The sequence below is a fragment of the Sebastes umbrosus genome, chromosome 16 (assembly GCF_015220745.1).
Source record: "Sebastes umbrosus isolate fSebUmb1 chromosome 16, fSebUmb1.pri, whole genome shotgun sequence".
NCBI classification, from domain to species: domain Eukaryota; kingdom Metazoa; phylum Chordata; class Actinopteri; order Perciformes; family Sebastidae; genus Sebastes; species Sebastes umbrosus.
This window is the reverse complement of record NC_051284.1, coordinates 850350-863988: the sequence shown is the minus strand read 5'-3', so window position 1 is coordinate 863988 and position 13639 is coordinate 850350. Positions and strand designations below refer to the sequence as shown.

General features: G+C 43.7%; 1 protein-coding gene across 2 annotated transcripts; it reads left to right on the top strand.

Moving 5' to 3' along the window:
• Positions 1 to 6338: 6338 nt before the first annotated feature.
• LOC119475038 lies at positions 6339 to 12646 on the top strand. Of its 2 annotated transcripts, none has more exons than XM_037747490.1 (2): positions 6339 to 6668; positions 10195 to 12646. In XM_037747490.1, the coding sequence occupies exon 2, from the start codon at positions 10926 to 10928 to the stop codon at positions 12321 to 12323; it is 1398 nt and encodes a 465-aa protein (XP_037603418.1). In that variant the 5' UTR covers positions 6339 to 6668; positions 10195 to 10925; the 3' UTR covers positions 12324 to 12646. The 2 variants fall into 2 exon arrangements, with proteins under 2 accessions (XP_037603418.1, XP_037603419.1); XM_037747491.1 differs by lacking the exon at positions 6339 to 6668 and having other exon boundaries at positions 10102 to 10451; positions 10968 to 12646.
• Positions 12647 to 13639: the final 993 nt, after the last annotated feature.

Here is a 13639-nt window from a genome sequence, read left to right as displayed (position 1 = left end):
TAAAAAGGAGGCAACCCACTTAACTGTAAAAATTTAAAATCAGTTAAAAACAGAGCATCATCCAGTCCCAAGTTATTAACACGCCTGAGTATGCAGCTGGCCACGTCCCTCCACACTAAATCAGAAGGCTCTGTTAGATACCGCTGAATAAAGCGTATCCTGAAGGTGGCTGTTCTACTGGCCAGGTGGACGAGGCCCTGGCCCCCCTCCTCCCTAGATAAAAACAGAACTGACTGTGGCACCCAATGCAATCGATCCCAGAAAAAATGAACCATATTTGCCTGAATCTGGGCTAACAAGCCTGATGGTGGATCCAAACAGGCCAGCCGGTGCCACAGCAGAGAGGCTACAAGATTATTTAAAACCAACACTCTTCCTCTGTAAGACATGTGTGAGTGAATCCATCTTCACTTCAACAGTTTGCCCTCCACCTTTTCAATAATATTCTCCCAGTTCTTTTTTACCACATTTTCATTCCCTAGATAGATGCCGAGATATTTAAGACCATCTTTCTTCCAGGTCAGGCTTTGAGGGAGAACCGGGAGGCCCCCACGCCACTCACCAACAGCAAGAGCTTCACTCTTTCCCCAGTTCACCCTCGCAGCCGACACTTATTAGTAATACCAATTAATGTATTAATATCTTGCTGATCTTTTATAAAAACAACAACATCATCAGCATAAGCAGATAAAGACACATTGCTAGTAAAACCAGGTAAAAACAGCCCTTGAACACTCAAACGTATTTTATGAAGGAGGGGTTCCAGGGAGAGTGCATAGAGCATCCCAGACAGTGCACAGCCCTGCCGTATGCCCCTATACACTCTAAAAAGAGCACACAAGCCACCATTGATCTTTAGCACACTCTCAATGTCACTGTACAGCACCCGGATCTTGGCAATAAGACCAGTGCTGAACCCAAACTTCTCCATGGTCTTCCAGAGGAAACGGTGTTCAACGCGGTCAAATGCCTTTTCTTGATCTAATGCGATCAAGCCAGTATTCACACCCAATGAACTGGAGACCTCCAGAACATCCCGAATATGGTAGACATTGTCTACCATAGACTTGCCGGGCACATAGTACGTCTGGTCCCGATGGATGACGTGCTCCATAGCATCTCTCAGCCGGGTGGCCAAGGCTTTGGAGAGGATCTTATAGTCTGTACAGAGGAGAGACACAGGGCGCCAGTTTTTTATATCCTGCAGATTACCTTTTTTTGGAAGGAGGGTTGAGACAGCCCTCCGGCAGGACAAAGGCAAGGAACCAGAGGCAAGGCTCTCATTAAACACCTCCAGCATATCTTGTGACAAGATATGCCAAACCGCTTTATAAAACTCTACACTGAGGCCGTCGATGCCTGGGGCCTTCCGGCCCTGCATGCTCTGGAGGGCAGCATGCAACTCTTGTACAGACAGGGGGCGCTCTAGCTTGGAGTTGGTCTCCTCAGAGACCTGAGGCAGTCCATCACAGAACTCCTCAAACAGTTCTCCATTCTCTTCGTACTCACTCTGAAACAGTGAGGAGTAAAACTCCATAGCTCTCCCCCTGATCTGTCCTGGTTCCGTCAGCTCCTGCCCTGTGTCTGTTAGCAGGGAGTGTATCATCTTCCTCTGCCCGTGCTTCCTCTCCAAGCCAAAAAAGAAGCCAGAGGGAGCATCCATCTCAGCTATATTTTGAATTCGGGACCGAACCAACGCACCTTGTACTTTTGTGTCCAGCAGGTCAGCTAAAGCCATCTTTTTAGTCCTGAGGATTTCAATACATCCTCGATTTCCTGTGGACTCACTAAGATGTTCTAGTTCCACTATCTCAGTCTCCAGATCTCTGATAGATCCGGTAATGTGACGTGTGACATTGAGCGTGTGCTGCTGACATTATAGTTTTATCTGAGTTTTTCCATGGTCCCACCACTGCCTTAGACAGGGAAATTCATTTTTCCTCTGTCTAAAACCAGTCCAGAAATAATTAAAAGCCTCTCCAAAACTTTGGTCAACAGCTAAAACCGAATTAAAATGCCAGTAAGCGCTTTTGGGTAAAATATTCCTAATAAAAATACTACATAAAACCAAAGAATGATCTGTAAAACCAACTGGCAAAATCTTACACATTTTAAACACACTAAAATGATGTTTAAAACAATAAAAGCGGTCAAGGCGAGCCAAAGACATTCTGTTGTCTCTTACGTGGGACCATGTGTACTGTCTGCAGCTTGTGTGCATCATTCTCCACACATCCACCAGGCCATGGGAGTAGACCAGCTGCTTCAGAGCCTGCTGAGAGACTGGATGAGGCTCTGCATGATTTCGATCTAAAACGTCATTCTCAGTACAGTTAAAATCCCCACCTAAAAACAAATAATCAGATGACCTATAATCTTGTATTTTGTCATTGATTTTCTCTAAAAAGAGTTTCCTCTCTGCACCGTTGTTTGGAGCATAAATATTAATAAAAAAGACAGTAAATTTATCAAAACCAGCTTCAACTAAAAGACACCTCCCCTGAATGACACGCTCTATTTTCAGTGACATTGGGGTAAAAGCTTTAGAAAACAGGATACCAACCCCTGCACTGACTGCAGTATTATGGCTAAAATGACCTCCCCTTCCCATTCTCTATACCAATCAGTTTCATTATTACTGTCACTATGTGTCTCTTGTAAAAATAAAATATCTATATGTTTGAGTTTAGCTGTTTCATATATTGTAGCTCTTTTCTTAATTTCTCTGGCCCCGTTTACATTCAAACTCCCAACTTTAAAAGTATTCATAAAAGGTGAAAGGTTTAAAACAATACTAAAAATAGCCAATAACCTAATCAAAATACAAATTAGTGCCTTTCCCATCATTTAACAAATTAGTTTTTTAACTTTCAGGATCAGTTTCTTTAATCTGAACACTTCTTGATCAGTAAAATCAGATTCAGCTTTATTCCTTATGTGACGTCTGGCTGATGGAAAATATTGTTCCAAAATTACTCCCTTCATGTTTTTTGTTTCCTGAAGAAAAGTTTTCAACATTTTTTCTGTATACGCCCTATCTTCCTGGTTGACTGATTTCTGAGTGTGTGACAGATCACTGTCATCAGAGACGCAGCCGCTGTTAGTCAATGCTGACTAACAGCTCAGCTCTCCTGTCTGCCTGTCTGCCCGTCTGCCTACTGGCCTTAGCCCCTACATCCACATACTTTTTCTTACTGCGACGTTTCTGTGGGATTGAAGCCTCCTGCTCCATCATCTCCACACCCTCAACTGCCTGCTCATCACATGCTTCACCTGCCTTACCCGTCTCACTTACCTTACCTGCCTGCTCACCACATGCTCCACCTGCCTTAACTGTCTCACTTACCATACCTGCCTGCTCACCACATGCTCCACCTGCCTTAACTGTCTCACTTACCATACCAGCCTGCTCACCACATGCTTCACCTGCCTTACCTGTCTCACTTACCATACCTGCCTGCTCACCACACGCTTCACCTGCCTTACCTGCCTCACCTATCTCAACTGTCTGCTCACCACAAACTTGACCTACCTGCCCAATACCTCCCTCACCTACTTGCCCAACACCACCCTCACCTACCTGCCCAACACCACGGTCACCTGCCTGCTCACCCTTGTTTTTACCTGCCTCACCTTTCTCACTTACCTCACCTTCCTGAACCATAGTTACCTCAGCTAGTTTACCTGCCTCACCTCCCTGTTCTTCACATACTGCACTGGTCTCACATTTTGTATCCGTCTGTATCTCAGTTTCCTGTCCTTTCTGTCCACTGTCATCACTCTTCTCCCCCTCATCACACACCTTAGCACTGTTTACCTGTTTTGTCTGTCCCTCACTGCTCCGTGAGCCCGCAGCGCTGTCCGCAGCTCTGCTACACTCAGACTCGCTCGGACCCTCGGAACCGATACCGGGTCGGCTCGCAGCAGCGCGCCACCCACCGGCTCCGCGCCCCCCGGTGCCAGGTCCCACAGCCGCGGAGTCCAGGGCCGCAGAGCGCCGCCCCCCCCGGAGCCGAGCGGAGCGGAGCCGGCCCGGTTCGGACAGGCTTTGACCATATGTCCCTCTCCACCACAACCAAAACACTTCATCACAGAGGAAGTAGCGAATAACACATAATCAAAGTCATCTACTCTCACATGAAGGCGAACATTGAATTCCTCAGTGCGATTCTGCAGTATCATGTCAAATTGTCTCCGATGGGAAACAACGTGTTTTAATAGTGGAGATTTACATCCAGACAGTACCTTTTTAATAGGTGAGACTATCTTACCGTGTCTGGATAACTCCCTGCTCAGGAATTCATCACTTATGAACGGAGGGACATTTGACAGAGAGATCTTTGTTGTGGGTTGAGTCAGTGGCAGCACTGACTCAAACAAACCACCAATACTGACCCCAGTCTCCACCAGGCGGTTTACCTGTTCCACCTTCTCCAGGGACAGCATCATTCATCCGGGCTGCAGATTTTACCGAGGTATGCCCAGTCACCTCTCCAACGGCAAGGGCGACCTCCTCCACGGTGTGCGGAGACCCGGCACCCACTTTAATGCCGTGTCTCCACGACAGCCGGGAGAAATCCCCGCCGCCTACCACCATGGCGTGTGAGACGCCAACTAGCCAGACAAAGGCCTGGCTGGTTGGCGTGTGAGATGCCAACCAGCCAGACAAAGGCCTGGCTGGCAAAACACAGAAAAAAAACTAAACTAACATATAAACCAACAAAACACACCACTAACACTTAATTAAACTACACTGACAAATACATTAAAGAAAAAAGACAGAAAAAGACAGAAAAAGATTGAAAAAGATTGAAAAACGCAATCACAACCGCTCTCAAACGCTCACCACGCTCCATTCACTCAGAGAGAGAGAGACCAGAGAGAGAGACCAGAGAGAGAGAGAGACCAGAGAGAGAGAGACAGAGAGCGAGACAGAAGAGAGAGAGAGAGAGAGAGAGAGAGAGAGAGAGAGAGAGAGAAAGAGAGAGAGAGAGCGACCAGAGAGAGAGAGAGAGAGACCAGAGAGAGAGAGAGACCAGAAAGAGAGGGAGAGAGACAGAGTAGAGGGAGAGAGAGACAGAGTAGAGAGAGAGAGTATAGAGAGAGAGAGAGGGAGAGAAACAGAGTAGAGAGAGAGAACCAATAAATTTGAACCAATAAAATTGAACCAATTCTACTGTATGGTAGTGAAGTGTGGGGTCCTCTTGCAAATCAAGACTTTGATCCGTGCTGAATTAGGCCAATTTCCCCTTTTAATTAGGATACAAAAAAGAGCCATTAAATTCTACAACCACCTAAAAACAAGTGACCCTAACTCCTACCATTACAAAGCTCTCCATTGCCAAGAGGAGAACATAGAGAGGAGTCCCCTCAGCCAGCTGGTCCTGAGGCTCACCTCCTCTAACAGCACCAGGCCTGAGGATAGCCCTCACACTATCTGGACCAACCAAATTATAGCTAAAGAAAAAGAAAATTACATCAACTATTGGACATCCACCACAAAAAGTCAACACAAACTTCAATGCTATTTGGCTCTAAACAGACAGTACACAGTGGCAGACTATCTGACCACCGTGACTGACCAGAAACAGAGAAAGACATTTACTATGTACAGACTCAGTGATCACAGCCTGGCCATAGAGACTGGCCCACACAGGCAGACCTGGCTGCCTGGAGAAGACAGGCTGTGTCAGCTCTGCCCACAGAGACAGGTGGAGACAGAGCAACATTTCCTGCTTCAATGTAGCACATACGACGAAATTAGGGAAAAATTCTTTACAAAAATGAAATGTAAACTCCAAGATTTCGATTCCCTCTCTGACCAAAATAAAATACATCTACTTGGAGAAAATAGTGTCATCAGCATAGAAGCTGCAGGATATGTCAGTGCATGTCACAGCCTGAGAGACAACCACAACAACACATAATATATGGAACTCCCACTCTGCCTTTTATTTACTCCTCTAATTCATGGTTTGTTTGTTTGTTTTGTTTTTTGTTTTTTTATATATACATTTGATATTGCAATATATTGTTATTAATTGTTTTTATCTGTTTGTTTTACTGACACAACAAACTTGAATTATTTCTGTATTGTTTTCTACCATTTCCATGTTCTTATTAAATATCTATATATTGTAATTTGCTTAATGAATTGTATATATGTGTATATGTTTTTGTTTTTATTTTTTAATTTTGTTATTATTATTATTATTGAATTGACGCTTTGGCAATATTGTTCACCTGACAGTCATGCCAATAAAGCAAATTGAATTGAATTGAATTGAATTGAGAGAGAGTAAAGAGAGAGAGGGAGAGAGACAGAGTAGAGAGAGAGAGAGAGTAGAGAGAGAGAGCAATATGACAGAGAGAGTTCTGAAGAAGTTAGCAGCATCTTGATGAGCTCTTGAATTTATTCCACTTTTGTTTTAAAATGAGATAAACTTTTACTATTTTTTTGGCAAAAATCAGAAGAGGAAACAACGGTTTAGAGGAATTACCTCCCTGGAAGAAAAAAAAAAGGATCAGCAAGCGAGAAACTTGGAGAAGTACTGCTCAGCTGAAAAGCCCAACAGGAAAAACCCAACACACTGTCAAACTGACAGCTGTCAGTCAGCAAGCAGGACAGTGAAGACAACCAAACTAGGATGAGGAATACAGCCAAAGACGTGAGTGAGAAAAATAGAGAGACAATATAATTGAAATAAGGATTTATAAAAGAAATAACTATAACTGCTAAATATTAGCAAGTTAAAGCTAACAGCTAAATAACAAAAGCTAAAAACAAGCTTAAACCATAACAACGGTTGCCAAGGAATAGTAACAACAACAATGCAGCAGCAGCAGGGTTCAATGGACTCAACCACAGCCTGGACGGAGGCTATTCCTCTTGTCTACCCACAAGAAGTTAAAAATGACAGCGCCAGGAAGGCATACAAACAGAAACTGTTGAAAGAGAGACCAGAGACACTTTTCTCTGATCTATACAAGAGTGGAGGTGTCAGCAATCTGATCTTCCTCACAGACCAGCCAATAGCATGGCACTCTGCCATAAGTACCCACTACACCTCTGTGAAGAAAGAGGGGATCTGCAATGGCTGGAAACTAAAAATCAAAGAGGACGAAGACCCTGACACTGTCATGACAACAGTCAACATATACAAGAATGGGACTGTGTTAGTGCAGGGGAACCTCCAACAGTTTGAGCTGGACTTTCTCCTCATAAAGAAAAGGGCCCAACAGGAGAAGTCTGCCCCCACTAACACCCAAACCCTGCCAGACACCAGTCCAGCTCCCCCACTACTGACCAGCCCTCTGAAGAGAACAAGCCCGCCAGCGCAGAACAGGCCCAGGACCTCCAGCTGAACCACACCATCACTGACATGAAGGTGAAATTCACAGAGTTGGAGAGAGAGCTCGTACAATTGAGAGAGCTGATCAGCCAACAGCCAACCCAGGACACAACAGCACAGCAAGACTCCTCTACCATCAGCACAGAGCCGATCAAGCTGAGGCAGGACAGAGACAGCTACAGGAGAGAGCTGACCACCCTGAGGACTGAGGTCAGAGAGCTGCAGCAAGACAGAGAGAACCACATGGCACGGCTGACAGCTCTATCAGAGGAGGTGAAGGAGCTGAGAGAGGAGAAAGAGAGCTACAGGAGGGAACTGACTGCTCTGTCGGAGGAGGTGAAGGAGCTGAGAGAGGAGAAAGAGAGCTACAGGAGGGAACTGACTGCTCTGTCGGAGGAACTTACAAAGGCCCTGAAAGAGCAGCTGGATTCATACCCAGGCCACAACCATGTGAGCCCCACTGAAAGCAACCAGAACCCACTAACTCAACAGCCTCCCTCTACCCCTAGCTTCAACTCAAGCCAACAGACGAACACCATACCCAGATCTCCCCCCAGCCCACAGATCAACAGCACCTCAAACCCCTCCAGACCAGCACAGCTGAGAGAGAAGCCAGACATCGTCATCCTTATCGATTCCAACGGCAAATTTATAAATGAAAAGAAACTTTTCCCAAACCATACAGTGGCTAAAATCTGGTGCCCAAACACCCAACATGCCATGGACCTGCTGTCAGAGGAGCAGCTGGGATCCCCAAGCCACATCATCATCCACACTGGTTCCAACGACCTGAGGAGCCAGCAGGAGAGAGTGTCAGAGTCATTCAGAGGAATGATAGAGAAAGCCTCCACCACCTTCCCCAACAGCAGAGTGGTCATATCAACCCTGCTACCAAGGAAAGACTTCCACCCTGACACCATCCACAGGATCAACAGCAGCATGTCCAGGCACTGTGTCCTGAGGCTCAACGTTCACTTGGCCCACCACCCCACCCTAGATATCAACTGTCTATACGACCATGTTCATCTGTTGAAGAACACTGTCCCCGTTTTCACCCGGACACTGAAAGATGTCGCTCTCAACAGAGACCAATCCACACCCCGCAGAAGGAGCAGTTCTGTCCATAACCACCTCAGACCAACAATACACCCCACTGGACCACCACCCAGACAACCCCAATGGAGACAAGATCATCCTCATCTCCCTCAACACCGTGCCCCACTAAGACCTCACCAGGGCAGCTACACACGTGGACAAAATTGTTGGTACCCTTCCGTTAAAGAAAGAAAAACCCACAATGGTCACTGAAATAACTTGAAACTGACAAAAGTAATAATAAATACAAATTTACTGAAAATTAACTATTGAAAATCCGACATTGCTTTTGAATTTTGGTTCAACAGAATCATTTTAAAAAACAAACTAATGAAACTGGCCTGGACAAAAATGATGGTACCCCTAGAAAAGATGTAAAATAATTTGACCATAGGGACATGTTAAACTAAGGTGTGTCCTGTAAATAGCATCACAGGTATCTTCAAACTTGTAATCAGTCAGTCTGCCTATTTAAAGGGTGAAAAGTAGTCACTGTGCTGTTTGGTATCATGGTGTGTACCACACTGAACATGGACCACAGAAAGCTAAGGAGAGAGTTGTTTCAGGAGATCAGAAAGAACATTATAGACCTTCATGTTAAAAGGTAAAGGCTATAAGACCATCTCCAAGCAGCCTGATGTTCCTGTGACTACAGTTGCACATATTATTCAGAAGTTTAAGGTCCATGGGACTGTAGCCAACCTCCCTGGACGTGGCCACAAGAGGAAAATTGATGACAAATTGAAGAGACGGATAATACGAATGGTAACCAAAGAGCCCAGAACAACTTCCAAAGAGATTAGAGGTGAACTCCAAGGTCAAGGTACATCAGTGTCAGTTCGCACCATCCATCGCTGTTTGAGCCAAAGTGGACTTAATGGAAGATGACCAAGGAGGACACCAAATCATAAAAAAGCGAAACTGGAATTTGCCAAAATGCATATTGACAAGCCACAAAGCTTCTGGGAGAATGTCCTTTGGACAGATGAGACAAAACTGGAGCTTTTTGGCAAGTCACATCAGCTCTATGTTCACAGACGCAAAAATGAAGCATACAAAGAAAAGAACACTGTACCTAATGTGAAACATGGAGGAGGCTCGGTTATGTTATGGGGCTGCTTTGCTGCATCTGGCACAGGGTGTCTTGAATCTGTGCATGGTACAATGAAATCTCAAGACTATCAAGGCATTCTGGAGCGAAATGTGCTGCCCAGTGTCAGAAAGCTTGGTCTCAGTTGCAGGTCATGGGTCCTCCAACAGGATAATGACCCAAAACACACAACTAAAAACACCCAAGAATGGCTAAGAACAAAACATTGGACTATTCTGAAGTGGCCTTCTATGAGCCCTGATCTAAATCCTATTGAACATCTGTGGAAGGAGCTGAAACATGCAGTCTGGAGAAGGCACCCTTCAAACCTGAGACAGCTGGAGCAGTTTGCTCAAGAGGAGTGGGCCAACATACCTGTCGACAGGTGCAGAAGTCTCATTGAGAGTTACAGAAATCGCTTGTTTGCAGTGATTGCCTCGAAAGGTTGTGCAACAAAATATTAAGTTAAAGGTACCATCATTTTTGTCCAGGCCAGTTTCATTAGTTTGTTTTTTAAAATGATTCTGTTGAACCACAATTCAAAAACAATATCTGATTTTCATTAGTTAAATTTCAGTACATTTTTATTTATTATTACTTTTGTCAGTTTCAAGCTATTTCAGTGACCATTGTGGGTTTTTCTTTCTTTAACGGAAGGGTACCAACAATTTTGTCCACGTCTGTATGATTACCCTCAAGTGAGACCAGAGCCCCTCCTGCCCTCAAGGGCCCAACTCGAACCCCAGCGACAGGAGCTCCACCCTGGCCCACTGAGTTATGCTCAGGCAGTGAGGAGAGCAGCAGACCCAGCCCTCACCACCCCTGTCCCTGAACCCACCCGCACAACCCCACACAATGAGCTGAGAGACATCCAGCAGATGCTCAACCTGCTATGCTCTCACCTGATAGGCCAGGTACCACAGTAGAGAACTGACAGGTTCCCATTGTTTGTTTTGCTTTCATAGAGAAGAAAAAAAAAAGAAAAGAAAGAATAATAATTATTATTTTATGGATGTTGTGTATGTGTGTACGTGTATTGGGTATGTGTATTTGTATGTATGTGGGTACGCATGTATATGTGTATGTGTATGTGTTTATATATATGTATATATGTATATATGTATATACATATATACATATATATATATATAGATTGTGTAAAAGTATTCCATATTAAGGGGTTAAAACCCCATACATTTAGTGTATGCGTATGTATGTATGTATGTGTATGTGTGTGTGTGTGTGTATGTATGTATATATATATATATATATATATATATATTTATTTATTTTCTTTAATGTACCTCTTCATTGACAACAAGAGATTGAAGAATTTATCTCATTTTAACATTTTAATATTAAGTGCAACTTTCTATATTTTAAGCTAAATGAATTCTAAATCGTTTATTATTTCATGTTGGAATGTCCAGGGTCTGAGGTCCTATGCTTTTGACCTCAAGAGCAGGACCCCAGACTTCACCAAAGAATTAGAAGATGCAGATGTGTTTGTTTTGCAAGAGACCTGGAGTAGAGGAGACACTTCCACTGGCTGTCCCGTAGGCTACGTAGAGATAGTTTTCCCATCCACCAAACTCAAAGGAGTAACCCAGGGCAGGGATTCAGGAGGAATGTTGATTTGGTACAAGGCAAACCTTTTACACTCAATCGAATTAATCAAAAAAGGTGAATTTTCCATTTGGCTCAAAATAAAAAGAGACGTTATTGCCACAGATAAAGACATATTCATGTGTGCAGCATATATCCCCACATCAGAATCCCCTTATTATAATGAAAATTGTTTCTCCATTCTTGAAGACGAGATCAATCACTACCAGGCCCAGGGAAGTGTACTGATCTGTGGTGACCTTAATGCCAGGACAGGTATAGAACCAGATTGTATTAACCCACAGGGAGACAAACATATACCTGACCAAATCAGCATTCCCCTCCCTTCACATCCCCACAGGAACAACTTTGACAAAACTGTCAACAAAAGTGGGCACCGACTCCTGCAGCTATGTCGAACACTGGGTCTGTACATCGTCAATGGTCGACTTCGAGGAGACTCCTTTGGTCACTACACACACAGCTCTCCTCTTGGCAATAGCACAGTAGATTATAGCATTACAGACCTAGACCCCTTCTGTCTGAGAGCATTCACAGTCAGTCCCCTAACACCCTTATCTGATCATAGTCAAATTACACTGTACATTAGAAAGACAGAAACAGACCCTCATGCAGCAAAACCCAGTAAACTGAACTCTACAAAACAACCTTATAGATGGACAAACAAAAGCAACGACGACTACCAGAAAGCAATCACACATCAAACAATTCAATCTCAATTAGGCCATTTTCTTTCCACCTCATACCACCACAGTAATGGCAGCCTGAATCAGATTGTACAGGATATTAATAACATATTTGACAATGTAGCAAATTTATCCAATCTGAAAAAGTCTCATCATCACAGATCAAAACAGCCAGCCAATGAAAAGTGGTTTGACACAGACTGCAAACATCTGAGAAAAACACTCAGAAGTTTATCTAATCAAAAACACCGACAACCTGATGATCCTGAGCTCCGCCTCCAATATTGGGAAACACTGAAATTATACAGAAGAACACTCAGAACTAAAAGGGAACAACATGCACAGCACCAATTGGATATAATGGAAGAGTCCATTGACTCAAATACTTTCTGGAAAAAATGGCACTCTTTCAGCAAACCACACAAAGAAGAACTGGATATTCAAAATGGTGAAATATGGAAAAAAACACTTTGAAAACCTGTATAGCACAATCACACTGAATTCGGCCCAAAATGATCTCCTCAACAAACTCCAAACCCTACAATCAGTCGTTAAAGACAATCAGAACCCTTTAGACTATCACATTACTGAAGAGGAGCTACTGGCTAAGATCCAGGCCCTGCAACCAAGGAAGGCCAGTGGTCCTGATGCTATTTTAAATGAAATGCTGAAAATTAGCAACCATAAGTTCAACACAGCAATATTAAAAGTATTCAACCTCGTTCTGAGCATTGGACATTTCCCTGACATCTGGAGCAAAGGAATCATCACACCGATCTTTAAAAATGGAAATAAATTTGACCCAAACAATTACAGAGGCATATGTGTCAGCAGCAACCTGGGGAAATTATTCTGCAGCATCCTAAACAGCCAACTGCAAGACTTCCTCAGTGAACATAATGTCCTGAGCAAGAGTCAGATTGGATTTACACCACAACATCGAACTACAGACCATATCTACACCCTCCACACCCTCATTAATAAACATGTCCATCAAAACAAGAACAAAATGTTTTGTTTCTTGTTTTGTAGATTTCAAAAAAGCATTCGATTCAATTTGGCATAATGGTCTGTTCCTGAAATTAATTGAAAAAGGTGTAGGAGGGAAAACCTATGATATCATTAAAACAATGTATACAAATAATAAATGTGCTGTGAAAATTGGCAATATGGAAACAGATTTCTTCCCCCAAAGTAGAGGGGTGAAGCAGGGCTGCAGTCTCAGCCCCACCCTGTTCAACATTTATATTGATGAATTGGCAAAATCACTAGAACAATCCCATATCCCTGGTCTCACCCTCTCTGACACAGAAATGAAATGCCTAATTTTTGCAGATGACCTCATATTGCTAGCTCCATCTAGGGAGACATTACAACAGCAACTGGATCATCTGCAGACCTTCTGTCAGACCTGGGCCCTGACAGTTAACCTGGAAAAGACTAGAGTTATGGTCTTCCAGAAACGACCCAGGTGTCAGGGAAACCCAACCAGGTTCTTAATGGGCTCCACTGATATAGAACAGACACACAGCTACACATATCTGGGACTAAACATAACATCAACAGGGAATTTCAAACTGGCCATTGATGATCTCAGAGACAAGGGAAGAAGGGCCTTCTATGCAATTAAAAAGTCTTCAAACATATATACCTGTAAGAATCTGGCTCAAAATATTCAACTCTATAATTGAACCAATTCTACTGTATGGTAGTGAAGTGTGGGGTCCTCTTGCAAATCAAGACTTTGATAAATGGGACAAACACCCAATGGAAACCCTACACGCTGAGAT